Source organism: Astyanax mexicanus, chromosome 9, assembly GCF_023375975.1.
Source record: "Astyanax mexicanus isolate ESR-SI-001 chromosome 9, AstMex3_surface, whole genome shotgun sequence".
Lineage (NCBI taxonomy): Eukaryota > Metazoa > Chordata > Actinopteri > Characiformes > Acestrorhamphidae > Astyanax > Astyanax mexicanus.
This window is the reverse complement of record NC_064416.1, coordinates 36,796,057-36,823,954: the sequence shown is the minus strand read 5'-3', so window position 1 is coordinate 36,823,954 and position 27,898 is coordinate 36,796,057. Positions and strand designations below refer to the sequence as shown.

The 27,898-nt window shown below is 38.6% G+C and overlaps 2 protein-coding genes across 3 annotated transcripts; one reads left to right on the top strand and one right to left on the bottom strand.

The window, feature by feature from the left end:
• The first annotated feature begins 728 nt into the window (after positions 1-728).
• On the top strand, positions 729-6,939 carry LOC103042190 (extracellular calcium-sensing receptor-like). Its single transcript, XM_022667310.2, has 6 exons — positions 729-1,118; positions 1,199-1,490; positions 1,614-2,417; positions 2,579-2,809; positions 3,394-3,517; positions 4,783-6,939. The coding sequence occupies exons 1-6, from the start codon at positions 862-864 to the stop codon at positions 5,679-5,681; spliced, it is 2,607 nt and encodes an 868-aa protein (XP_022523031.2). The 5' UTR covers positions 729-861; the 3' UTR covers positions 5,682-6,939.
• Positions 6,940-18,688: 11,749 nt separating this feature from the next.
• On the bottom strand, positions 18,689-27,196 carry LOC103042506 (extracellular calcium-sensing receptor). Of its 2 annotated transcripts, none has more exons than XM_007231551.4 (6): positions 26,930-27,196; positions 25,370-25,658; positions 23,284-24,114; positions 22,267-22,497; positions 21,625-21,748; positions 18,689-19,830 (listed from the first exon to the last, which is right to left on the bottom strand). In XM_007231551.4, the coding sequence occupies exons 1-6, from the start codon at positions 27,157-27,159 to the stop codon at positions 18,923-18,925; spliced, it is 2,613 nt and encodes an 870-aa protein (XP_007231613.3). In that variant the 5' UTR covers positions 27,160-27,196; the 3' UTR covers positions 18,689-18,922. The 2 variants fall into 2 exon arrangements, with proteins under 2 accessions (XP_007231613.3, XP_022523029.2); XM_022667308.2 differs by having other exon boundaries at positions 26,962-27,076.
• Between the last annotated feature and the right edge of the window lie 702 nt (positions 27,197-27,898).

The following is a 27,898-nucleotide window of genomic DNA, read 5'->3' as shown; positions in this document are numbered from 1 at the left end:
GTATTGAGCTACAACTGCAGAAGCAGTGTTTAACACATTTCTAAAAAGGAGTAGAGGTTCCTAATGTAATCCTTGAATTATCCATCCCATACAGCTTTAATACAAAGTTTTTATACTGTTTATGTTAGCAGTAGAACCTTGACAGGGTGTCCAACGGCATCCAACACATTTTCAATCAGGGAGGCACTGATTGGCAAGGTCACTCTTTGCAGGACCTCATTAACATAATGTTGGGTTGTAAAAGTGACTGTCATGAAGAACAAAGGTAATAGTGTCTTGCACCAGGACAACAAACCTCTAACTTTGGCAACCATCTTGCCTCTACATTGACTGAATTCTTTGGTCGTCTTTACTTAGACAAAAGCAGGACTTGTCTGTGAAGATGATTAGCTGCTATTCTGAGTCACTTCATTAATGTCTGGCATGAATACCCACCAAGTTTCATTCCTGTTAGTTGATTTCTTTTGGATGCAACTTTTTTTTGTTGTTGTTGTTGTTTTTGCAATCTTTGTATTACCCCTTAAAAATAAAGTTGGCCCAAATTGGCACCTCACTGTAAAATGGAGCATGGTACACTAATAGTGTCGTTAAGACTATTTTTGGAACCGTGTTTTTTCCGTACAAAATGCAAAAGCATCCTGTTGACTGTGTGTAATATGATGTTGCATAAATAATACACTTTGCTCAGTTGTTATGCAGGGCCTAGAAAATTACTCCAGGTCCACCAGGACTTCGTCCAATTACGCCAAATGTTTTTTTGCTCTGGGCAAGTTTTCCACTACTAAAGCGAAGCTTCCTACCACTCCCTTCTCTCTCTCCCTCTTTCTCTCTTCAGGAAGAGATGTGAGCCCCCAAAAATCCATGTACCTTTCACTTTATCACTCTCTATATTTTCAGGTAATGGCTGTGGATGCATGGCTGTGGATTCTGGGACTTCTTGCAGTGACAGTGTGTGTATGCTCTTTGCAAATCCCCTGTAATCTGCAGAGCAGGTCTGTCCCTGGAAGTCTGTATAAGAAGGGCGATGTCATTATTGGGGGTCTATTCCCTGTTCATTTTGCAGGTCCTGAACCTGACCATGCTTTTATAGAAAGAGTGCAGGAAGGCCGGTGTCAAAGGTGGGTGTGAAGTTAATTGTTTTTTTGTATATATATTCTTTTATTTTCTTGTATTAAGCCTTGATCTCTCTGTGCTTTAGTGCTGATTTGCGCTCATACCGTTGGCTTCAGTCGATGATCTTTACTGTGGAGGAAATAAACCGGGACCAGTCCCTGTTGCCCAATCTCACACTGGGATACTTGGCTGCAGACACTTGCCTGACTGAGGGAAGCACCCTGAGGGCTGCTTTGTCGCTAGTGACAGGGATGGAGGAGACAGTGTCTGGAGAACAGTGTACCATGGCTCCAAATGTACCCATAATTATTGGTGATGCCCGTTCCTCTGCTTCGATCGTGGTGGCTGATACGCTGGGTGTTTTTGGCATCCCAATGGTACATCTTCAAGTCAACCCCTTAATCTTAATCTGTTCATCAAAAATTGAAAGTGGTAAATTCTGAAACTGATCAAATGTTATTTCTTTGAGTTGTTTCTCTGTGGTCTTTGTGTGCTTTTAGGTCAGCTACTTTGCATCCTGTGCATGTCTCAGTGACCGAACCAGGTTCCCCACCTTCTTTCGCACTGTTCCAAGTGATGCCTTCCAGGCTAAAGCCATGGCCCGTCTCCTACGATTGATGAAATGGTCCTGGGTTGGGGTTATCTCTGGAGATGATGCCTATGGGAAAAGTGGCGTACAACTTCTGCTGCAGGAGCTCAAAGATTCAGGTGTGTGTGTGGAATACATCGAGGTCATTCCCAAGTCTTTTGCAGAGATCAGGATCAGAAGAATTGTGGAAAGAATCCAGAGTTCCAGTGCGATGGTAGTAGTGAGTTTTGCCATTAGCCCAGACATGGAAGTCTTGCTGAAGGAGGTTGTGAGGCAGAATGTGACTGACAGGCAATGGATTGCTACTGAAGCCTGGAGCACCTCCAGCCAGCACTCTGCTTTGAGTGCAAATTGCTTGGCAGGCACTCTAGGCTTTGCCTTGCGCAGGGTTGACATCCAAGGTTTGGGCTTCTATCTGACTCAACTGAGTCCTGACCCACAGCATCTTAATGATCCATTGGTGCAGAGTGTTTGGGAGGAACTGTTTGGGTGCAGATTTGGGGGGGAAACCCAGTCTGGACCACCAAGACCGATGTGCACAGGCTTGGAGAAAGTGGAGGAACAAGGGGAGGTCTACTCCGATATCAACTATAATGTTTATAAGGCTGTATATGCTATAGCCAATGCCATTCATGACATGTTGGCTTGCCAGCCTGGCAAAGGGCCTTTTGAGAATGGGGAGTGTCCTGATATCAATCCAGTACGACCCAAACAGGTAATGTATGAATACCTACTTGAGTAGTCTTTGAATTTTTTTCTACATTATAATTTGTGCTAAACGTAGACAGTAAAACACATTTCTAATGTCGAAAGCCTTCTGTAATGGATGTTTCCCATACTGTATTGTTTAATTCTATAATTTTTGTTTGTTGGAAGCTTGTACACTACCTAAAGACAGTAAAGTTCACAACACCACAAGGTGAACTGGTCTACTTCGATGAAAACGGGGACCCATCTGCCTCATATGACATCATTAATTGGCACATGGGAGCTGAAGGGAAAGTGGAGTTTGTTCAGGTTGGGCAGTTTGATGCGGCGAGAGGACCAAAGCAAGACTTCCAGATGGACTTCGGAAAAGTGGTCTGGGGAGGAGGCTGGAATAATGAGGTGAGATTTCTGAGAATTGAGAATGTGCTGCTTCTTGGTAAGTTTTAAATCCAAAGCTAAAGTGTCACTGACACTTCCTTGAGAAGTGCCTTGTATTTATGTAGACACATTTTTCACATATCTGAGCTCTGGGGGACCAGCAGAGCCGAGTTGTGGTTTAGAGCCAGGAAGAAAGAAAGAAAGAGAGAGAGAGAGAGAGAGAAACTCATCAGTAAGCTCAGAAGGAACAAAAGAATTGTTTGTGTTAAACTGGCCTTCTCATAACACAGAGAGAGAGAGAGAGACTCTATAAGGGTACCGCCTGAGGAAACCTAATTATCATCCCTGTAGAGGAAACAGATAGAGATAGCATCCCAGTGTTGAGTGCCTGTCTAGTGTGGGAGAGGTACGCTGTAGTTATAAGCCTGTGTTTGTGCATGTCTATTTATCTTAAACATGAAAAAGAAAGGAATAGGAGCACATGCTTGTGGAATAGCTAAATAAAGCTATCTGTCCTTTTCCTGCCCCCTCTGCTAGTAATACAAACTTCTGTAAAGTTGACAGAGACTTCTTCTTCTTCTTCTTCTTCTTCTTTTGCTATTGAGGTGCCGGTGTCTGTGTGCAGTGAGAGCTGTCCCCCGGGCTCCAGGAAGGCTGTGCAGAAAGGAAAGCCAATCTGCTGCTACGACTGTATACCCTGTGCTAAAGGGGAGATCAGCAATGCTACTGGTAATGTATAAGTACTCTTAAATCAAATCAAATTAAATCAAATTGAATAATTTTACTGTCATATTACAGTAACATAGGTGTACATGTAAGTAAAAAATGGATGTGCTAGATCCATCATAAGAGCAGAATGCACAAAAAACATATAAACATATAATTTGCACTATACATAAGTATAGCACTGCATTATTGAAGGTATTGATATATAACTGCAAATATACAGTTGTTTACATACAGTATGTACATATAGACATACACACCGTATAATATATAATTCCAAAAGTATGTGACAATATAAGTAGGGGTAAAAGTCTTGGTTGCAGTGTGACTTTAAAGTAAGTAACTAAGTAGGTAAAATAAGCGAAAGTAAACTATGCAAGAGTCCAGATTAAGTTTGTTAGAGAAGTACTATCTTAGTAGAGAGAGAGAGTTAAAAAGAGTTTATGCTGGACAGTGGACTGAACACTGCTATTGGCTGTTCAGAAACCAGCTGACCTGAGGGAAGAAGCTGTCTTGGAACCTGCTGGTCCTAAACTTCATTCAGCTATGAAAACAGGCAATGGGTTGAGTAAAATCCTTGAAATCTTGGGTGAAATCCTTGAAATCTTGGGTAAAAACCTTGAAAAAAGAGCATGTTTAATTCTAAATGCTAAGGATGTGGGACTGAGCTGTTACATGTCATTACTTTCTCCCAGTTGTTAAGAGTTGTTCAGCTGGGTTGTAATTATAGAGACACACTATCAAAATTAAAATGAGTGGTGTCTAATCATGATTAATCAAAATTTTCTTCTTGTTAAGACTAAAGTTTTTAATAATGGGGTAATGAAATCTAAATAAAATGTTCAGTGTTGGACAATGTTAGAAAATTCTGTGATTAATCATTACCGCAATCATGATATAAAAAAAATAATAAATGCTGGTGTTTTTCTGTATTTTCGGGAGGGAGAATTAATTAAATAAATAATTGTGTAGGGTGTTATGCCTGGCAAACAGACTACAATATTTTTAGTGTATTATAATATATCAGGGTAGCATTGATGCTTTTAACATTTGAATCTTTTAATGTTATGAGTAAAAGTTATACAGAGATCTTTATAAGTTTAGACACAAAAGCTTGTAATGATGAAATAAATGCTCAAACAATAGGACAGTTTCTTCGAGTTTATCTTCAACAACTACTAAGCAGATAAACAGGGGAAATAATCAAGCTCAAAAAGGAAATCATTTATCACATGCATAACAACTGTTCAACGACTGTTTCTTCTCAGATTCTACAGAATGCACCAAATGTCCAGATCGATTCTGGTCCAACACAGATCGGACAGAATGCATCCCAATGTCAGAGGAGTTCCTTTCCTTTCAAGATGACATGGGCATCATCCTCGCTGCGCTGTCTGTTGCTGGGGCAGTGCTTACCACAAGTGTCCTTGGTGCCTTCATTCGTCATCGAGATACACCCCTGGTTCGCGCCAATAACTCAGAGCTCAGCTTCCTGCTGCTTGTGTCTCTTACGCTGTGTTTCCTGTGTGCTCTGGCTTTCATTGGCCGTCCAGCTCCTTGGTCCTGTATGCTGCGTCATACTCTGTTTGGGATCAGTTTTGTGGTGTGTCTGGCCTGTGTGCTCAGTAAGACCGTGGTGGTTCTGGTTGCATTCAGAGCAACTCTGCCTGGATCAAACTTAATGAAGTACTTTGGTCCTCTTCAGCAGAGAGCAGGTATCTTCTTCTGTACGATGGTGCAGGTGGGGATCTGTGTGCTGTGGCTGGCACTGGCACCACCTCTACCCACAGAAACTGCAGGAGGTGAGCTTGGAGCCAGAGTGGTGTTACTCTGTGCGGTGGGCTCTGTGGTGGGCTTCTCCCTGGTGCTGGGCTACATCGGACTGCTGGCTTCCGTCTGCTTTCTGCTGGCCTTTTTCGCTCGGAAGCTTCCAGATAATTTCAATGAGGCCAAATTCATCACCTTCAGCATGCTGATCTTCTGCGCTGTGTGGATCACCTTTGTTCCAGCATACGTCAGCTCTCCAGGGAAGTACACTGTGGCTGTGGAGGTCTTTGCTATCCTGGCCTCAAGTTATGGACTTCTACTGTGCATCTTTGCCCCAAAGTGTTACATTATCTTATTCCGGCCAGAGAGGAATACAAAGAAGAACATGATGGCCAAGTAATGAATGACTGTTGGGGGATTTTACTGACTGACTTTCAGTAGTTGATGAATGAGCCAACTAAACATGATTATAGTTACTATACACTACTGGTCAAATGTTTTGAAAACCTCTGTTTTTTAAATTGTCCAGTTGGAGTGCTGTATGATCCAGGCAAGCTGCGTTTTTTTACATCCTTCTCATCTTGTTTGCAGTGACTTTATTACTGCACTTCACCTGTCAGAGCTCTAAATCTTCTCTTCACTGTTGAAATTGAGATTTAGTCCAATTATGTTAAGCTGAGCTAAAGGCGTTGTTGCCATGTAGGTCAGCCAGACCTCTTCCTGTACCAGTTTTCTCCAGTTTCCAAGAGCCTTTAGAAGGTGTAGGAAACATAACTCACCATTGTCTTTGGCTTCTTCTGTAATTTCTCAAAAGAAAAGAGTTAAAGTTGACTAGTTTTAGAGTTCAGTTTATTTCAGTTGTTACTTACCAGCTGTTTTTCCAACATTTTACATTATTTTTTTCAGCTTTTAGTTTGTTTTTTCCCTTAAATGCTCTGGCAGTACTGCTAAATTTCGTATACTGGATTTTGTACCATTTCCAGTTATTGACTTGGCCTAAAGAAATTAAATGGCAAAAATCACTGGAAAAAGGGGGGTGTTCTAAAACATTTGACTCGTAGTGTATATATAAAGATGTCTGCCTCATATCAAAACTGTGCAATTTACTAAGTCTTATAAAGTCTTGTAAAACAGAGTCATGGTAAATGTATTTAAAATTCATTTTATGGCATGGATGTAAGTAAACTCAGGCATTAACACTTTATTTGAAAGGTAACTGCATAGGGCCTTTAAGGTTTTTGAATGAAATAAATTAAATTGCATAGATACGCATAAAGGAAATGTAAGCAAAATTACGTCACTGCAAATAACATGATATTAATGCAAAAGAAAATATGCTTGAATAAAACCACCCGCCCTTCAATGGTATGGATCACAACTGCTGAGAAAGGCCAAGTCATCATTAATATGGTTTGAGAGAAGAAAACATATGTATATGTTTATATAGTGTTTAAAATATATTTGAACAATATTTGATATTAATATATAACAGATGTTCAATACTTATGCATTTTATGTCAATACAATACAGTTCGACTCTTATGTTTTTTTTCTATTATATTTGTTGTAATGAGGGAAAGAATAAATATAAAATACTGAATTTCATGTCTTGCTGCATAAAAAAAGGAAAGCTGCCAATAATGTCTAATAAATCTAAATAAACATATTTTGCATAAGGACTTCAGTTTATAATGTGTAATTATTGTATGTGTGTTTAAAATAAGCACATATATAAAAATGAAATAAATAAAAACATTTTAAAAACATAATAATAATGATAAAAAATGAAATCATCAATTGAAAAGATGAAAAGTTGGAATATGCATCCAAAACTATCATAAAAACAGTAATTAAAGATAATATTTATATTTTGCCAGAAATGTTTGAGTAATAAAGGTCTATCCCTCTGTATAGTTTCAGACTTACTAGTTGAATCTATACTAAGACCCACTGAGGCTGTAGGTGTTTAGCAACCACCCAGCATCCACTTAGGAAGACCATAGCAACCACCACTGATACAAAAGTAACCACCTAACAACCACTTAGCAACACCATAGCAACAAGCAGGTTTATCATGGCAACACCATAGTAACAACTTAGCTATAGCTTAAAAAACAACTGGGATACACTTTTCTAATTCAGTATTATTGCTCATTATTCTCTATATTTTTTTCAATATTAAGATCCAAACCAAATATTTTAAATTGTTCCATGTGTTCCGAACTGCCTCCCAATGTTTACACACATATTTGAAATTGAAACGCTCAGTATTATCAATCAGAGAGGTGAACAAAATTTCCAATAAGGTTTAGAATAAATTTCTGAGTGGGTTTATTGGGGTCTTTTCCCTCTCTAAACCTTGTAGAGAACTCAAATAGAAGAAGCTGGTCTTGATCTCTCTGTTGGACCTGCTCCCCGTCCTCTTCCAGCAACCACCACTCCCCTCACCACTGTCATCCAAAACCACACGGCAGGCAGATGCACAAAAATGCTCCTCTTGTCCTGTTGTCCCTGTCTGACATAGACTAAACACCTCCACACTGCCCTGATCTGATAGAGTGCCTATTCATTCAGTGGTTCTGAGAGTGCTGTGGGTTATCAGCAGTCGCTCTGGTTCTGAGAGCCTCATAGTCATTACTGACCCGACAGTGCTGAACAAAGACCCCAGTAAAGTCACTCTGAATGCTCCCATTGTTGCCCCATGTTAGAATATATCTGGTGGGAGACAATAAAGGAGGGAGGCTCACGTAAGACCCATCTCAACTGGAGCTCCAATCAGGGAGAAAGAGTAGAGATGAAAGACAGGAAGAGACTTGATATCAAGCAGGGTCCTCTGAGAAAAGCACTGGTTGGACAAACATGGAAAATCCTATTGAATCATCAGAGAAAAAGCACTTTACTGTACATATGCACTAAAAAAAATATTTGACAACTCAAATTAATAGAAAAAGCACATAGACAACATGTTTATTTATGGTTTATTTAACTTATTTTTTTTCCCCAACTGGTTATTTCCAGTATTATGGGTTTAAAGAGTTTAGTTTGACATTTTTACAAAATTGGTAGTAAATTAACTTAACATTGCTCATTTTCTCAACTTACTTTTGTAAATATCTGCTTATTCACAGAAACAATTAAAACTATAGCTTTAATTATTTAAAAACTGACAACACAATAATATAAACATAATCCTATAGCACTAGATCAAATCACATTCACATCTAAACATAGTCACATTTCAGCAACACAAAATAAAGGTGACATTGGTCTGAATCAGTTGATAAGTTTGTTTATTTGGAGCATTTTCTCCATTGTTTGGTTTGGTTTCACACAGGCATAAACTTAAATGCACCAAAACGCACACCAATAAAACACAGGAGCAGGCTGTGTCCTCTGATTGGTCAGAGCTGTCTGGTGTGGGAGTAAATATTAATATACGAAAAATTAAATATAGTGAGAAGATTCTGGGTTCCAGCGTGTATATCTGTGCTTAAACACTGAACGCTGAAACGTTATGCTTTCAAACACAGTGTTTTTACTTGCAGCACAGATGTAGACATAGTAAGTCGAGTCACACGGCTGTGAGCAGTGATCGCGCGTGCATGGACACAGCGTTTATTATTAGTGGTGATAATTAGCGTTATCTGGCTAATACATCAGTTTATACTGCACATTATCAGCAGTTTAGCTCAAATAAATTGACTATATTTAAAAGCTGGATTATGTTCTCACCACAAGCGAACCGCTACAGAGTTCATTTGGGATGGGACCTAGTGGAGGTGGTCTCGCTCCGGTTCTTTTGAGCCGCACTCGAGTGTGATTACTGTTTTCACACCTGCTCAATCGAACCGCGATTGAAACGCCCCTACTCACTGCATACAACACTGAGACAGAGATTCAATATATCACTTTTTTTTATAGTTTTGGTGGAAAGACAACACACTGATGATAACTGATATGCAATTAGATGCTGCCAGGTCCCAATATGAAAGATATATGTTTTACAAACCAGCACTGACGAAAGAGCCTTGGTGAATGTGTAGTATAATGAAATATTACTGGTTCATCTGACTAAAACACAAAATCACTTTTTAGTGTTTTTTTTTTTTTCTTCACCAAAATGATCAGATAAATTAGCTTCTCTTAATTGCCCTGCTGTGTATGTGTGTATGTCTATATGCCCAAATATACATTTGGCAATATGTCCTGGGTCAATGTCTTAGTTCTCAAAATAAATGTTTGATTATTTATATACGAAAAAGTGTACTTATTTCCTTAACACAGAGCAACATCAAATGTTTCAGCAGTGAACACATATTTTTTAAGCTTTTAAATTCCAGTTACAAACTTTAGCCTGAGCTCACCAACTAGTCAGCACACAGTAACAGAAATGTTAGCATCTTTACTACCTAAAACCAATTTGCATTTATTAGGTTTTTCTGCTTTCCAAAATTCAATGAATAGCCTTGGCAAGGAATTACTTTTTTAACCCCCTATGGCAGGGTGTTGACCTCAGGCAAAAACAAAAAAAAATATTATTACATTTTATTATTATACATATTATTATTTCTTATATATATATATATATTTTTTTTTTGTAAAGAACTATATTTAAAAGCCTATTTTAAAGCATGGTTTAAATATTTTGTTTTTATTTACTCCCTAAAACAGGGATTTTCATATTTGTTGCCAAAGGGCAACATTATGCAGTTAGATCACATGGGAATTGAGTTAAGTTTTCTTTGTTGATATATCAACAGCAACCCCTAAGTTCCCAAAAAAGACAGATTTTTTTCTGATGGAGGGGCAGTAGGGCACTCATTAAGACACATTCTACATTTTGATTTATCCAGAGAGTATATAATCATAATTTATTACAAATTAAGACACATTATAAATTAAGAGACATTATACTTTTTTATCAATAGGGCATATCATAATCATTTATTGAAAGTAAAGAAACTCTCACTTTCTTCTCCTTAAAACAGGGGACAATGAGGCACTTTGTCTCTTTTATAGTGACTCTTTTTTAATCATAACCATTGGGGGCACTAGCGAGGCTGTTAACCCAACCTATCCCCCCTTGAGTCTAACAGTGCAGATTTGTAAATTCTTTTTCAGAATGGCAGTGTTGTGTTAAATATCTTATGCAGAACGCTTGTATACACAACGATACTGTATAATTGTGCAACAGTCTGTCCATTATGTAAGACACATGTCAGAATTTCCACTTATTTTAATACCCTTCCATCATTCCAGGCTTCTCTGGGGAAAGACTAGCCAAGTTTAATGAGTTACAGTAATTGGGTTGGATGTGTCACTTCTCCATCTGGTGATTACAGTAAACTTCCACATGTTGTTTCTTAGAAACAATGAGCAAGTTATGGGATGATGGGAACACCGAGTTCCACCTTACTGGCATTGCTGTTTTTTCTGAGGAACAGACTCTAATGAAAGCCAATAAGCTCCGAAAGACACAGGTCAGACGAATCCGACCCAGAAGACTCTTTTCCCAAGTGCAGGGTCTTGTCACAATTAGACAGAACAAAGAGTCTCATGCACATCTGTTTAGCATGCTGTCAGGATTAAGATTGCAAAAAGCACCAATGTGAACAATAATATATTACTCAAATAAAGTAACAATCAGACCACACTGTAAAAAAATAGAATTAAAACAAAAAGATTTTAATGAAGGCTTGCAAAGTGGCAGCAGACATGCATAATGGGATGTGCAGAGAGCAATGGGAGGTCATGTGAGAGATTACCAGGCATTACCAGAGCAGGATTGGAGCTGCGGAGCACCGCAGGCTATTTACACTAATTTTCCAGCCCATTAGAGGTGTGAGGAGACGGTTACAGAGCAGGCACAAAGTGAACACAGCGGCTTCAACACATGTTCTTAACTTGATAGGAAACCCTGAGGCCAAACTCTTCATACGACAGTCAAAAGGGGTTTTACCCGTTTGTGGACATCCTGTAAACCTGGTAGGATGAGCTGTCACCTGAAGGCCTATGACCACTGGAAATAAATGGATAAAGGGAACGTGTGATGACTTCATAAGAGGCAATCCACTTGAACATCATGCTTCCTGAGGAAGTTAAGATATGTTTACCCATCCATGCTGAAGTAGATCTTCACAAATCACAACTTCCTATTCTTATTTCCTATTATTTTCCTAGTAGGTGCCTTAAAGGGTTCCTTGAGCAATTCTATAACCTCCTGAGACCCAGATGTTTGCTTGAAGTGCATTTATAATTTCTCTTAGCTACGTATTTGACTAAACTTTGTCTTTATCCAGGAAGTTATTTTTGCAACAAAAAAAACAATGTCCTTATATAGGGACATTATCTCATTTTAAAATGTAAAAAATATATCCTTTGAGATAAGAAGGATCTCAATTAGTCCAAAAACAAATGTTTATCTATCTACAGTAAGTAAATAAACTAGCTTCAAACATAAAATTGGATTCAAATTTTTATTTGAACCATGTTTCTGCCTGAACTGGCTGTAGAAACTTTTGACTGGGATTCCTGTCATCTTGTTTTTAATCAGTTGTATGTAGTGTTGTCATGTTACCACTAGATGGTACAGGCAGGGTCTTAATGTGAGCCCAGAGTGTATAACGTTTTAAAAGCATCACGGTGCAGAGATGATATGATCTAATGTAGTTGCCAAGATTTAGCTAGCTAGACAAGGGCACACTAGCAGGGCTAGCAGGAACTTCAAGCTACACCAGACTGCTCTTTTACTTTTTTTACTTTACTTTCACTTCAGATACGCTGTAGCAGCAACAGCAAACGCGCTTTTCAGCGCGCTTTTTCGGACAAGGTTGGGCGATTCTCACTTGAGCGGGGCGTGGCAAACCCCCTCTTTCACACTTTCTCTGTTTGCAGACCTCGGGGGCGTTACTCACGGCTTTAAAAGACAGTCTGGTGGCGCTGATTTCCTATATCGCCCGCAGCTGTGCGCAATCTAGAATCCTATTTCGTCACTCACACTCGCCGAGGCGTCAGCCGAAGGCGTCAGCTGTTGTGTGAAGACCCTCTCGGATGAAGACCAACGCGGGTAAAGACCTGCGAGTCTACCTGCGCGAGTCCACCGAGCGAGTCTCAGATCACTACTTTATGAAACTCAATGTTCATATTTCAAATAAACCCACAGCTACTCCTACTATGGTCTCGTTCCGCCGAAATCTTCGAGATCTCTCAGCAGACCAGTACTCCTCGCTGGTGACTGACAATATGCCTCCACCAGGCTCATTTTCATCACTCAATGTAAATGATGCCACTGACACTCTCTGCTCCACACTAAGCTCCTGTTTGGACAACCTCTGTCCTCTTACATCTCGAGCCATTAGCTCAAACAAACCGCAGCCATGGCTTAAAAATGACACACTCAGGGAACTACGCTGCAAACTCCGAGCTGCCGAAAGAAAATGGCAAAAAAACAAAAAACAAGCAGACCTAAAAAATTACCAACTGCTCCTGGCTTCTTTTTCAGCCAACCTCTGCTAAAGCTGAATTTTATCACAATAAATTCTGCTCTCTCACAGACTCCCGGAAACTATTTGCTACATTTAAATCACTACTCAACCCTCCGCCTCCTCCTCCGGCTACATGCCTTACGGCTGAAACACTTGCCTCATTCTTTACTGGCAAAGTGGCGGCCATCAGCAACCAGTTTACTGATGCACAATGTAGCAGTCCTACTACATCCTCTACTGCCCGGTGTCCCTCCACCGAAGGCGTTGCTTTCTCCTCGTTCACTCCTCTCACTGAGAACGAGACACTGGCTCTCCTAACACGTAGCCGTCCTACTACGTGTCCGCTTGACCCAATTCCTTCAAACCTACTGCAAACTATCGCACCTGCAATCATTCCGGCTATCACTCACACGATCAATGCCTCTTTAACTTCTGGTGTATTCCCGACTGCTTTCAAACAAGCACACGTGACACCACTGCTTAAAAAGCCTTCTCTCAACCCCGCCCAGGTTGATAACTACAGACCGGTCTCACTACTACCCTTTCTCTCTAAAACACTCGAGAGAGCAGTTTTAAATCAGGTCTCTGGCTTCCTTTCCCAGAATGACCTCCTGGACCAGAACCAATCTGGATTCAAAAAAGGACACTCTACTGAGAGGGCTCTGTTGTCTGTGACTGAAGCGTTGAAAACTGCTAGAGCTGCAGGACAGTCCTCAGTGCTCATTCTGCTGGACCTCTCGGCCGCCTTCGACACGGTCAACCACGACTTCCTCCTAACTATACTTTCAAACATGGGGATCTCAGACAATGTGCTGTCATGGTTCAGATCGTACCTCACTGGGCGCTCGTTCAAGGTGTCGTGGCAAGGACAGCTGTCCTCAGCCCACTCCTTATCCACTGGGGTTCCCCAAGGTTCGGTACTGGGACCCCTTCTCTTCTCCATATACACCACCTCTCTTGGTCAGGTTGTCCGCTCACACGGATTTTCCTACCATTGCTTTGCTGATGACACCCAGCTATACCTGTCGTTCTCACCTGAAGATCACTCAATCTCTGCACGGATATCGCAGTGTCTCTCTGACATATCCTCATGGATGAAGGAGCATCACCTTCAATTAAATCTCTCAAAGACTGAACTTCTGGTTATACCAGCAAAACCATTTTTTCAACACAACTTCTCTATAAGTATCGACTCTCTCTCTCTCTCACTGACAAAGGTTGCTAGGAACCTGGGTGTTCTGGTTGATGACCAACTCTCCTTCACGCACCATGTGGCCTCAGTTGCTCGGTCCTGCTGCTTTGCGCTCTATAACATCCGAAAAATTAGACCGTTCTTGACGCAACAGGCCAACCAACTCCTGGTGCAAGCGGTCGTCATCTCACGCCTCGACTACTGCAATGCCCTGCTAACTGGCTTCCCGTCCTGTGTAGTAAAACCACTCCAGATGATCCAGAATGCAGCAGCACGTCTGGTCTTCAACCAGCCAAAACGGGCACATGTCACCCCGCTGCTCATTGAGCTCCACTGGCTACCAGTTGATGCTCGCATCAAATTCAAAGCTCTTACAATCGCCTACAAGGTGATGACAGAACAGGCTCCTTCCTACCTGCACTCGCTCCTGAAGGCTTACGCTACCTCCCGGCTGCTGCGCTCCTCCAATGAACGTCGCCTCGCTTTGCCAAACATTCACACAAAGCAATCCAGACTGTTCTCATACAGAGCTCCTCAATGGTGGAACAAACTACCTTCCACTACTAGATCAGGAGAATCTCTCACTATCTTTAAGAAACTCCTGAAGACACAACTCTTCAAAGAGCACTTACTCTCTTAACACCTCTAACACACTAACTACTTCTAACCTCATTTCCTTCTTCCCCTCCTTCACTCCTCTATCCTATTATTCCCCTTGACCTCCTTTTATCCCTATCCAAAGTTGTTTTTACCTTTAAACTTATTTTACATTGTACTTGACTATTGTAAGTCGCTTTGGACAAAAGCGTCTGCCAAATGTAATGTAATGTAATGTAATGTAATGTAGTTTCCTCTGGTCCTGACACACTCACTGCCCTGCAAATTATAGCGTTTCACCTGCTTTACACACATCGGATCCACCTAATTTGATCCTTATCAACACTTTACCGAGTTATTATGGGTGTTTAACAGCAAGCAGGACACACTGTGAAATGTACAGGGCAGTGTGCCTCCAGGACAAAGACTGAGCAAGCTTTAGCTAGCATTGATAGCAGTGACTAATGGTGCTGCTGGAGGGATGATGTCCGGCATAGTTTATTTAACCATTATCAGAAAAAATATACGCCCAGCAGAATTAGAAACAAGGCGCGATGCGAGCAACGACTATTTTTTTAATTATCTAAAAAAATAAAATCTCTGAACCAATCACAAAAACTCTTTTTGCTGTGCAAGCTAAAGATATTTCCTTGTTTATTTGTGATAGGTTCTTTGAGTCATAAAAAATAGGCAGACTGTTTGGAAACGTTCATTCAGAGACGTTCTGGTTCAGTGCGACAGGTCCTGTCACTGTGAACTTGAGAGGCAGGGATATATAAGGGTGAATTTAACACTTCTTCCAGTTTAAACTAACTTCCACAAGGTAATGTTTGCTAAACTATGGTGATTTGTTGTTCAGTGTTACTGGCTTGTAACCCTTTTGTTGCTTAACTTGTAGTATAAGCAGCTAGCTGTTAAGTAAGCTACTAACTTGGCTACTAGCAGCTAATCTCCCCTAACACAGACTTAATTTGATACCCCTCTGCATGTATTATATAATTGTTTCATTCAATAAATATACACTGTAGGGAACCCTATAATGCATCTTTTCTGTTTGAAGTCACATGCAACATTTTTATTTCTTTACTTCATTCATCAATTTAGCTAGCATCATTAGCTCTGGCTTTAAAAAAATCTATATGCCCACCCATTATGTTTATTTTGTATTCTGTTTATTGATTTGTGCATTGCTGTATCTCAATGTGTGCGTAATAAGCGGAGGTGTACATCCGTTGGGCAAACGTGGACTGCCTGTGTTGCCAAGATAGCAATAAGCAACAAAGGTCTGACCTAGAAATTTGTCTAGGTTGAATCTAGCCAATGATGCCCCTGTGTTTTCCACTGCCAAGATAGCAGTAAACCTCATTTTAAGACACCATGCCCATCATCATAGATAATGTATATTCACCAGCACTCTATAATAATATCTCTATAATATTCATGCATTTCCATGGAATTAATTTTGCAATTTGTTCCCTTATCCTAACTCGTCCATTCCACACCAGAATTATCCTTTTAGAATTAAACTAAATCTTCTTTTCAAAAGAAATTGTTCATTTAAAATGCTATAGTCCAGAAAAGGCTTTACCCAAAACTATAAACCAATCATTACCTATGTAGATGTATGTATGCTTTCTCATGTCCAAACAGAAAATAAAAAACTTTTTTAACTTTAAGCTTTTTAAGATGTGGTTTGGATTTCATAACTGCAGATATCAGAATGCTTAAACCAGATTTCTACCTGATAGCACACTGTGAACAGGTTTCCAGGCAGTGTTTTCACACCTGCTTCGTTACCATCGCAACCAACATAACTACAGCACAGACTGAAAATACTGAAAGACACATGCAGACCTAAATCAGTTCATTCTGCAAACAACAGAGTGGAACAGTCAGAGCTCAAGAACGGATTTTGAGAAAGGAGTTGGACAGCTCTGCGGAGTGGACACAGATCGAGTTAGGGAGAGCTGGGTTTTGCCTGGAGGTAAAGAGCAAAAGTAAGGAAGTTTTAAAGAAAAAAAGGCAATCAAAGTATACAACAATAAAAAAGGTTATTTGGATAAGCTGTTAATATAAATTTCATGATGATTATTAATATTAGGGCTGGGCGATATTGTAAAAAAGAGAAATTTCAATGTTTTTTTAAATATACAAATGATTGTAGATTATGATTATTTTTGTATTTTTTTGTAGTTGTTACAAAACTGAATTTATTCTGATTGATTCTCTTTTTTATTAGTAGATTAGTAGCCAAAATGTTAACAAGCAGCACCTTTCAAATACGCAAAATATTGTTTAATTTTCTTTTTTTTTCTCCATGGAATCAAAATCATACAAGCATAATTCAATTTGTAAGAAACCAATACAAATTCTTTTTGACAAGCAAACAACTTTCAACATTACGAGCAACTTTTATATTGAACTAGGTGCAAAAATAATATTGCAGTTAAGAGAGAGTACAAAATATGAAAATAACTGCCCCCATAAGAGATTTTTTTAACAGACTTGTCCTTATCAGCAGTTTAGCTCAAATTCCCTGTAGCAATTTCTATGTGTAAAAATGTATAATCTCGATTATTCTATTTTGAAAATCTCATTAAAACAGTAACTCAATTAATCAAATAATTGATTAAATCTAGCAGCCCTTTAATACTATGCAAAATTATGATGATTCAATATTTTTATAGTTTTGTAAACCAATAAATGAATCAATAAAAGAATAAATAAAAACATCATGTTTATGATCATATTGCATTCCAGTATCGGATATGTAAGTGAGACTGAACATTAACCATTGTGCCCATGGAAAGGCAATATGATGTAATATAATGTAATATAATGCAGGTAATTCTTGTTTTTCCGTAAATATTCTGTAAAATATTTCTGTAAGTAGATATGCTGTGTATTATAAATATTATATGTTTGCATATGTAAGCAACATATATTTGTAATAATATATATAGTACAATAGTACTCTTGGAGGTATTACACTGACTTGTACTGCTTCTATTCACATTAATAGGTACTCAAAGCTGCTCACAATTTTAACTCAAAAGTTGGTGATTTTGGTACACTGCCTCCGGTGCACTGATATGAATTACAGTACTGGTACATATGTAAAACACATGCTGGGGGGTTTGGAGCAACACCAGGATTCACAAATGCCAGTGATTACTGGTTCTGTGAATGACACACAGACCACCATGTAGAGGATTTCTGCTTCACGTCTTTCATCTCAGAGCACATGGCTTGAGACTAGGCTTCATTAGGTGTGTGTACATGAAACAGTTTACTCTGCCTGGCTTGTTTTGTGGTCTTTGCTGAGCTCTGCTCTCAATTGATGGAGCACATTGGAACATCAGCACTCTCTGGTGGTAAAAAAACAGAAAACACTGCTTGACAAATGTTATAATGCCTGATAGTGGTAATCTAGAAATAACAGCATTATTTAATCTGTTTCATTAAAATGCTTTATTTTTCAGCATTCTCAGGTTCTCCAAAGTGTTCAGACTCATATTAGTATTAGAGGAACTATAAATACTTAGCCATGCGAGTTCATGATCTTAATATTAGAACAACACAAACATGTTAAAGTGTGAAAGAATAATAAATTGCACCCAAAGTTATTATAAAAAATATAATGACCAATAATAAAAAAGATCAAAGCTTTAAAATATATGATTTTATTTTTATTTCTTGTGTTCAGTAAAGTACAGTACAGTATATAGAGCAGTGGTCACCAACCTTCTTCCTTGAGATTAAGCTGAGAGATGTCTGGGAGATGAGTCAGGTGAATGAATTTAGTTTTGGAAATAAAGTCATTGCTGTTTGACTGGCAAAAAAGTAACATTAAATGCTTTTTTTCTCCTAAAAGTTATATAAAAATTTTACATGCCAAATAACATTATAAGAATGTAATTGTAGAAATACTTTGATAGTGGTTAGATAACTAGGTAGTTCTCAGTTACTTTTGGCTCATATGTGAGTTTCTGATGAGCTGGAAGGTTATAAGCAGGCTAAATAGCTAAATGCTAGTGTGGAGACTGATTGAATTTAGTTGTTTTTTTTTTTTGTTTTTTTTTAAAGGAGTATAATCAACTTGAATATTTTGAGTAAATAATGAGTGTGAACAAAAAATAAGTTGACATAACATTGTGTTTTTAGTTATACTGTGATCATTTATTTAAGTATATTTTACGTGGCTTAGACAAGTTCCATTTACTTATCAGAACAGAAAGTTTATTCACCTGTTGCTTAAAACTTCTTACCTTTTTTTAACATCTCATTTTTTTTTACAGTGTAGAGCAGGCAAATCAGCAAACTGTGCTGGGTTTCATACCCCACTGCACAGTTATGGCTGGTCTATGATCACCTGCTGACTTTCTGAGACATGAGATACTTTTTGGTATTCTTCTCAGGCATAAAGATGATGATGTAACATTTGGGGGCAAAAATGCACAGAAGTACCCCAAAACTAGAGGCTAAAATAGCAAATATCTCCACAGCTACAGTGAACTTCCCAGGAGAGCTGACGTAAGCTGGGATGTAGGCGATCCAAACTGCACAGAATATGAGCATGCTGAATGTGATGAACTTAGCTTCATTAAAGTTACCTGGAAGCTTCCGAGCCAGAAAGGCCAGGATGAAGCAAAAGACGGCGAGGCAGCCGATGTAGCCGAGCACACAGCAGAACAACGCCACAGAGCCCAGGTGACATTCTAGAATAATCCGGTCTCTGTACAGCCAGTTGTTCTTCACTGGATAAGGCGGGGCTGTGGTTAACCAAGCCACACAGATGGCACACTGTAAGGCCGAGCACAGGAACACGCCCATTCGCTGCTGAGGGGGCCGGAACCAGCGTGCAGTGTTGTCGCCGGGCAGAGTGGCCCTGAAGGCCATGAGGACCACCAGAGTTTTGCTCAGCAGACAGGAGAGGCAGAGGGCAAAGGTCAGACCGAAAGCTGTGCGTCTGAGTGGACAGGCCCAGCGTGACGGTTGGCCCAGGAAGGTGAGGGCACACAGGAAGCAGAACGTGAGAGACAGCAGCAGAAGGAAGCTCAGCTCGGAGTTGTTGGCACGGACCAGGGGCGTGTCACGGTGACGGAGAAATATAGTAGCCACAGTGACCGTCGCAACAACACCCAGGATGGCTGTGGCTGCCAGGGCCATCCCGAAACCCTCGGTGTAGGACAGGAACTCAATCTGTTTCTCAACACAGCTGTTACGCTGTGGATTGGACCAGAGGTCCTCAGGGCAGAACGTGCACTCTGACTGGTCTGAGGAAAAACACAAAATATGTATGGAACATTACCTGAATAAATAAGTTAGTACTCTATTACCTCTAGAGCTTAACACTATAAGGTGGACTGCAATACATTGTATAAACATTATTTTTCCCTTTGGGGTCTTTCAGGGGGTTTTAATGGATCATATTTCATGAACACCACTGTCCACAAGACATCTGGGAGCAGTCTGTTAGAACAAAGTAGGGCTTACATTACACGTGCACCCATGTTCAAATAAATACACTTCTTATAAATTAATCATTAACTAAAAAGCTTGTGGTTTGTATGGTGTATTTTATTAGAGGGTTTATTTTAAGGCTTATTATGTTAGAGAGGAATGACAGGTGTTGAAAGAGCTTTTAAATACACAAAAATGAGCAAGAGGGGTTCCACAAGCACTGCTGTGCTACAGTCTTGCTACGAACTTGAGTTTGTAGAGACAGTGAGTGCATTTACATAGAGTGTATAATCCGATTAATGCAGAACATCACAAATTGTCAGTAATCCAAACAACACATTTACATGAATTCATGTAAACAGTTAACATTGCTTTGCAATCAGCCAATTAAACTCAGAAAAAGATGTGAAGTAAACATCATAAAAAACCCAAACTTCACATTTGCAGTATGAACATTCTTCAGCTAGAATATGAAGATTTTTTTTAATCCTTCAGTTTCAGAGTCATTTTAAAAGTGTTTGGCCCCCCATCTTACGGGTAATGTGTTAAACAACGATCACTTATTTTATGCTACCATGACTTGTTTTCACTCATGCACAGACATGAAAACTTCTAGGCAAAACCAAAATCAAACAAAATTAATCCATTTATCCAAAGGTAAAATATCAGACATTGCAGGTTTTCATTATCGTATTTTATGGACTATAAGGCGCATTGTATTTTAAAGCGCACTATTAATGAATGTCTATTTTCTGGTCTATTTTCATGCATAAGAAGCATAAGGTGTCACCATGTTTCCCTTCTATTTCAGCACAAAACTGTTTGTTTCTTTACTCACTGGATGAGTAAAGCGCTTCTGGTTATTTACAGTAAGCTTAGATTTCCAATATTTCAACAGTTAAAACAGCTGTTCATCCCATTGTTATAATATCGTAAATATTATTTATAGAATAAATTAGTCAAAGTTCTGTATAAATGATTCTGTCTTTTCACTCATTCTTGATTATATAGTGTTTTTTTTTTTGCCATTGCTGACCTAATAATTTGGGTTTCCGAATATTTGGTACACCTTATAAAAATAGATTTGCTTTAATATGTAAAAATTAACATAAAAAGTAATGCAAATGTAACCAGCTGGAAACCAGCAAATAGCCACACTCAGCAACACAAAACACAGTAACTTGCTCTTATAGTCTTCAACACTGAAGACTATGAGCCAGACAGTTAACTGTTATATAACACATATACAAATCCAAAGATTTGTGGAGAATGACTACACACTGACGGTGAGTGAGAGGTGGGAGGACATTGCCAATACACAACATAAAATATAAAACAGCAGGTGAAAACCCCTGCAGAATTGCTCAGTAGACCCCATTCAACTAAAGAGTCAAACTCTTGTGCAATGTAGTTTTTATAATTTTGCCAACACATATTATTTAGTTAGACTAACTTTTAACATGTAACGTAATAATGTAAGTTAAGGCAATTAGTTTGCTCTAGTTTACAGTGCCATACAGTGCAATTTCCTGTTCAGCTGATTTAAAAATCACATTAAGAAGAACATTTTTAAGTTTTGTTTTTTACAGTGTATCATTGGGACATACCTATGCTGTTGCTGATGGTGCCCTCAGCACAGGGCACGCAATCGTAGCAGCAGACAGGTTCGCCCTTACGCGTGGCCTTCCTGTAGCCTGGCAGACAGCTAGCTGAGCACATAGACACAGGCACCTGAGTACAATAAAACAGTACAGAAAGAGATCCAGTGAGGGGCAGAAATAGAGAGAGGTAATGATTATTCTAAAATAATATCTTATATACAATACATTATATTAATATACTATAATTTTTGTTTCTGATATTAAACACTGTAACAGATCAAATAAAATGCATGGCACTGGACATCTTTCATTAATGTTTAAGTCAATGAAATATAGTCAAGTTCATGTGTAGTATAACCTTTTCAAAGGATTTAAAATGGTTTTCTTTTTAATTATGACACACAGTTTACCAAGAGACATAATATTTCATATTTTAACTACAAAAAAACAGTAAAAAGGCAGACAAAGCATAACACATGCCACATAACACATTAATAACACATTAATATATGTATATATATATATATATATATATATATATATATATATATATATATATATATATATATATATATATATATATATATATATTTATAAAATATATAAAATAAATAGAAAATATTAATCTGAAGCAGACAGTGATTTCACCTCCTTGGATCCCGCGTGCCACATGAGTTTGTCCTGGTGGATCACAAGCTGCTGTTCAGTTGGTAGAGAGGAGTCGAAGCGTCCGACTGTAGCAAACTCCAGTGGTCTGCCTTCCTCTCCTTTGTGCCAGTTTATGATATCGTATGACCCTGCAGGGTCTCCATACTCATCAAAATTTACAGTGTCCCCAAACATGTTGGTGAAGTTCACCTCCTTCAGGTATTGTATCACCTAGCAAGTAAGAAAAGGCAAGATATGTACATCGTTTCAAAGATTACAGCCATGCGCCTCAACCCCAACACACTCATATCAACTCAGAAAGTGCTTGTTAATAAGTTGGTTACATGGGTCAGGGTTGCTGGGGACAGTATAAATACTAAAAACTCAGAATACTGAGCCCAGGACCACAGAACCGTCACATTCAAGAAGAGCTCAAATTACTCTGTACAGTTTTTAAATAAAAAGTAAAATAAATGTTTTTTATTACATTTTTTGATGGTATGAAAAATTATACACTACAATTATAATGCACAGAATGTGCCAGAATCAATTTTGTGAATATGTTCCATATCTACTTTTGTAATTGTAATTTGTTTCTGTACTTCAGTATTATTTATGTATTTATGTAGTAATTTACATGATGGCCGTTATTCATGTTTTGCATTATATATTTTTAATTCCTTCTTTTAGTAATTTTTAAAAATCTCGAAGTCCTTGATTTTTTTAACACAATCAGTTATTTATTTGTTCTTTTGTTTGTTTGTTTATTCTTTATAATCTTTAGATTAATTTAAAACATTAAACAGCGATAATGGAACCGTGGTAAAATACCAATAATACACTCGGCATGCGGCATGTCCCTATGCCTCAATACCTTGAGCGTATTATTGCTTAAATAATATTAGAAAAAAATCTAAATGCCTTATTTACTTAATAGTAATTCCATATATGTTATTGACAGACAGAAATGCCCTGTTTTAAACCAAACACAACACTGAATACTGGGATTTGTTCTACCTGCCAGGGCTGCAGGTTAAGAATATCTGGACACTGCTGCTGCTTATCAGAATTGCCCCCCTCCTTCTGGCACATAAGCAGGTTGTGTAGTGCATGTGCTACAGCATAGACTGCCTTGTGCAGGTTATACGTCACTCGGAGTTGGGACACATCATTGTAGATGGTCTCAGTGTCCTCGATCCTCTCCTGTCCGGTGCAGGTCCGGTTAAATTGGACTGGGTCGCCCATACTGAGTGGTAAGTCTTTATTAAAGGAGCACTGGAACTGTGTTTCCCAGAATTCAATGGCAGAAGGATTATATGGTTCCGCTAGTGGTTGCAGATTTTGGAGGAATGTTTTTAGGCCGGGGATGTCAGCCCTGCGAATGGCGAAACCGATGGTGCCACTGAGAGAGGGGTAGATCGTGGAGAACAGAGTGGATGTTACCCATGCTTCACTGGCGACCCACTGCCTGCCCGTTACATTCTGCCTGATCATCTCTTCAATCAAGGGCTGCATGTCCTCCTCAGTAGCAACAGCCACCAGCACACGTGCTGTAGAGTCTCGAATTATCTGTACAAGCTCCTGTAGTTGCTGCTGAGTGGGTACTTTGGGAATTATGGCACGAAAAGCCAAGCACATGCCCAGACGGGTCACTTCAGCACTGAACATCTCCAAGGCAGTTCGCCCATAAGCATCATCAGCACCCATCGCACCTACCCACGTCCAACCAAAGTGCTTTATGAGGCGGGCAAGAGCACTGGCCTGGTAGTTGTCACTGGGGACTGTGCGGAAGAAGTAGGGGAAGTTCTTTCTGTCGCTCAGGCAGGCACATGAGGCAAAGTAGCTTACCTGGGAATATTGAAAGAAAGAGAGGGAGGGGAGAGAGGAGATTTTATACAGACATCGTTATAATAGAACCCCATAATAACTCCATTTATTATTACATCTGGAAAGGCCCACTGCTTCTACAGGGCATGAACAGTACCACAATGAATGGAACTCAAGAAATGGTATTATTATTATTAGGTAGTGCTGTCAATGTTAACATCCGATAACATTAAAAATTATTTTTTGTTTTAAAATGCAAATTAATCAGGTGAAAAAGTTAGCAGGGTCTGACTTGGCCTACGCAGTTACCTTTAGTGACATAAGACGTGTAAGAATGTTGCTTACTGTTGTTAAAGGTGGAATATAGCTAAACTAACATTTATTTTCTCCATTAAAGCTCCCCATTAAATTCAGTAACTCAGCACATTAAAATATTATATTTTTTAAAAGCATCAGAACTACTCAAAGATATTATAAAACTATATTAAAGTAAAGTACCAGCATTAAAAAAAAAAAAAAAAATATATATATATATATATATATATATATATATATTGTTACAAAGAATATTTTTTGATTAATTCTCTATGGCATGGTGTTGCCCTGAGGTACCATAACATTTTTCTGGTGATTATATATTATTTACTTTTTTGTTTTTTTAAAAACAAAATACATGACTTTGTCCTATACATTTAGGGGTAGGTTTGTGTTTGACATTTGATCTGTCTGTGGAACAATCCTCCAAAGCCACATGGGATGCACTGCCAGCAATTGTTAACATAAGAATATTCTTTAAATTATTAATTTAAAATAATTTACCAATACAATTATATGGTAAAATTATATCTGCTCAAATATGCAAATAAGTATAATTAGCTTACTAAAGTAATGTTTTTCTTTTTTTGCCTCAGGGCAACATTATACAATTTTGTTAGGGGAATAATACAAAAACAGTGGGTTTTTTTCTCCCCCCCCAAAAATAAAACATTTATACATAGAGGTTTAATACAATTAATTTTCCAGTGATTGATACCACGATAATATAAACAGAATTTAAGTTTGCCAATCTAACATTGATCATTAATTTACATGTAGATACCCTTTAAAAAAAGTTTAATGTTTTAGAGAAGAAAAAAAGGTAAATTAATCACAATTATTTACACATTTTCTGTTGTGATTAATCAGATTTTTTTCAGAGATTGACAACACTATAATTAAGACATTAAGGCTTTCTCACAGGAGAAACACACAGTACATGGCCATATTTGTGTCTCACCAGTGGGACTCTGAACAGATTGAGCAGTCTGGAGATGGCTATAGTCAGGGAGGATCCAGAGTCTCCTATGATTACAGGGATACTGGGAGATGAGCACGCCCCTGTGCTGTTCCTCTTCAGGGGCTGAGACACAGCAGACAAGGCCGATCTCATTGACAGGGCCACCAGCCAGCAGGTGTCATACAGCCTGTAGCCCAGCGTGATGTTTGGCAGCAGGTTAGGATTTCTGTTGATCTCCTCAATGAAGTAGATCATGGCCTGAGACCAACGGAACGCACGCAGGTTAAACCTGGAGCAACAGGACAATCAAAAGCAGATCAAAGTCAGTGGTTATCACCAATAATACACACCATAAACTGCATAAATAAGCAAGAACACGGGTGTCAAACTTGACCACAGGTTTTCATTCCAGACAGGCAGTTATTTGAAAACCAGCAGCCACATTGGCTCAATGTAAACAGGTCTGACAGCAATCAACAAGGATGAGCAATATGAATAAATATATTCAACTTAATGCTGGACAGTAATTCAACATCAACATAAATAGTGGAAATGTTTCAATAACACTTTTAAACACATTTGTGACTTTTCAATAGATAATAATACAGCATCTGTCACATCACTGCATAAATTAGCTGATACCTTTTTGAGAGGTTTATAGGTACAAACATCCATTGTGAACATTTTGGCATTTTTCTGTGTTTTTTATGGTTTGTACTGATATTGTAATTATAGTGTATCGACTAAAATAAAAATATTTCATGATATACATTTCAGCCCTAGTTACAATACTTAAAGATATATATTTACAGTATGCAATATAATGGACATAATGTACCAGCAAAAAAAGCAGAAACATATTTTAAAAGGCTACAAAAATCTGAGTCCAGATTTTCAGATGTTTCATTTAAAAATTGGCAAAAAATAGAGAAAGTGTCAAAAAATATATATATATATCTACAATTCCCTAAAAAAGGCATTTTGTCAAAGTCAGAACGAAACCATATCTACACATTACAGGTAAAAATGACCATTCACATTCAGTAGCAGACAATGTAAAACATATGCAATATATTGCTCCTGTGCAACGAACATATAACAAATTCACAATGTTTTTTTCAATGTTTAGGTTTCTACATCATTTGAACCCTGTAGCTGCTCTGAATATTGTGTAAATTATTCTGTATCAGAATAGCAAAAGAAATAATAATATTGGCATCCATTTAAACATGTTAAGAACATTTTTGTCTTCTGTAAAACCAGAATGTTTGACATGTTTTTCATTAGAGCATTTCCAATGCACATTTTTATCATGAAAATTATTTCTGGTGGCTCAGAAAATGCTAAAATTACAAAATATTGAGATAAACTTAATGACAATTTCATCAATCTGACTGACCAGCCCTAATGCAAAGTTAAATTACATGATCTTGGGTCGACAGCACAGCCAGCATATTATTACAATGGATCAGTTATTGGCAAAACACACTGCATCACATTAAAACCACAGGGCTTTTATCATTCTCAGCCCCAAGGATTTCAAGAGGCAATGGTCTTTACCCCCTGCATCTCCTCTTGCCTGGTGAACTCACAAAGCTCAGCTCCTGCTCCTCTCCCTTAGAGTGGATGGGAAGCAATCCAGCTAGAATCACATGGCCCTCCTTATGGACCACCGCAGAGTCCAGGTCCTGCCAGCGCTCGCAGTCCATCTCAGAGGCACCGTGTGAGAGGCACAGGAGAATAAGCAGCAGCAGCATCAGCAGAAGTGTTGTGACCTGGAGGAGCTGCATGTCCTGATCGTCAGGTCACATCAGAGGCCTGCACAGAGTTTAGTATGGAGAGCAGCAGTGACTGGAGAGTTTTATAGACGCAGATAAATGAAAATCCCCTCTGTAGGGAAATTAAACGGTGGGCTGAGTTATGAACTACTGCAAAAACATGCATGCGTGTGTTCACACACACAAACACAGATGCACCATTAGCTATTATATGATTTGTTGGGTTTATCTGAATGCAAAATCCAGCTCAATACAATAGTATTTTGCTGGTAGCTGGCTTTTAGAGGGTGTTTAGAAGGTCGTGGAGGATTAAATGCTGGTCATCCAGAAGAAACTGTATCCATTAATTGTAAACTAGGGTTGGGGCTGAAATTATTTGGTATTTAAATAACCTGACAATTATTTTTCAAATTAGTCCATTAGTCAACAAGTCTGCCAATTAATCTGGAATCCACTCAATCTCTGCTTTCTGTGAACATGGCTTTTGTTTTAATACATGTTTACCTCACCTGTTTAAATCTGCACACCTGTGAATGTTACCCTTTTTTGGAGCTACATTGAGCTTGTTAATGGTGTAAAAATAGAGAATATTTATATGCTCCTATGGCTAGCATTGGGAGCATCGATTAAAAGCTCTGTATTTCGGAATGCTGGGGGAAAACAGAGGTGGGCTATTCGACAAAAGTCTCACATAGTTTCACATAGCAAATAAATAATGATCAATGAAGCTCAAATATAAAATGTAGGCTTA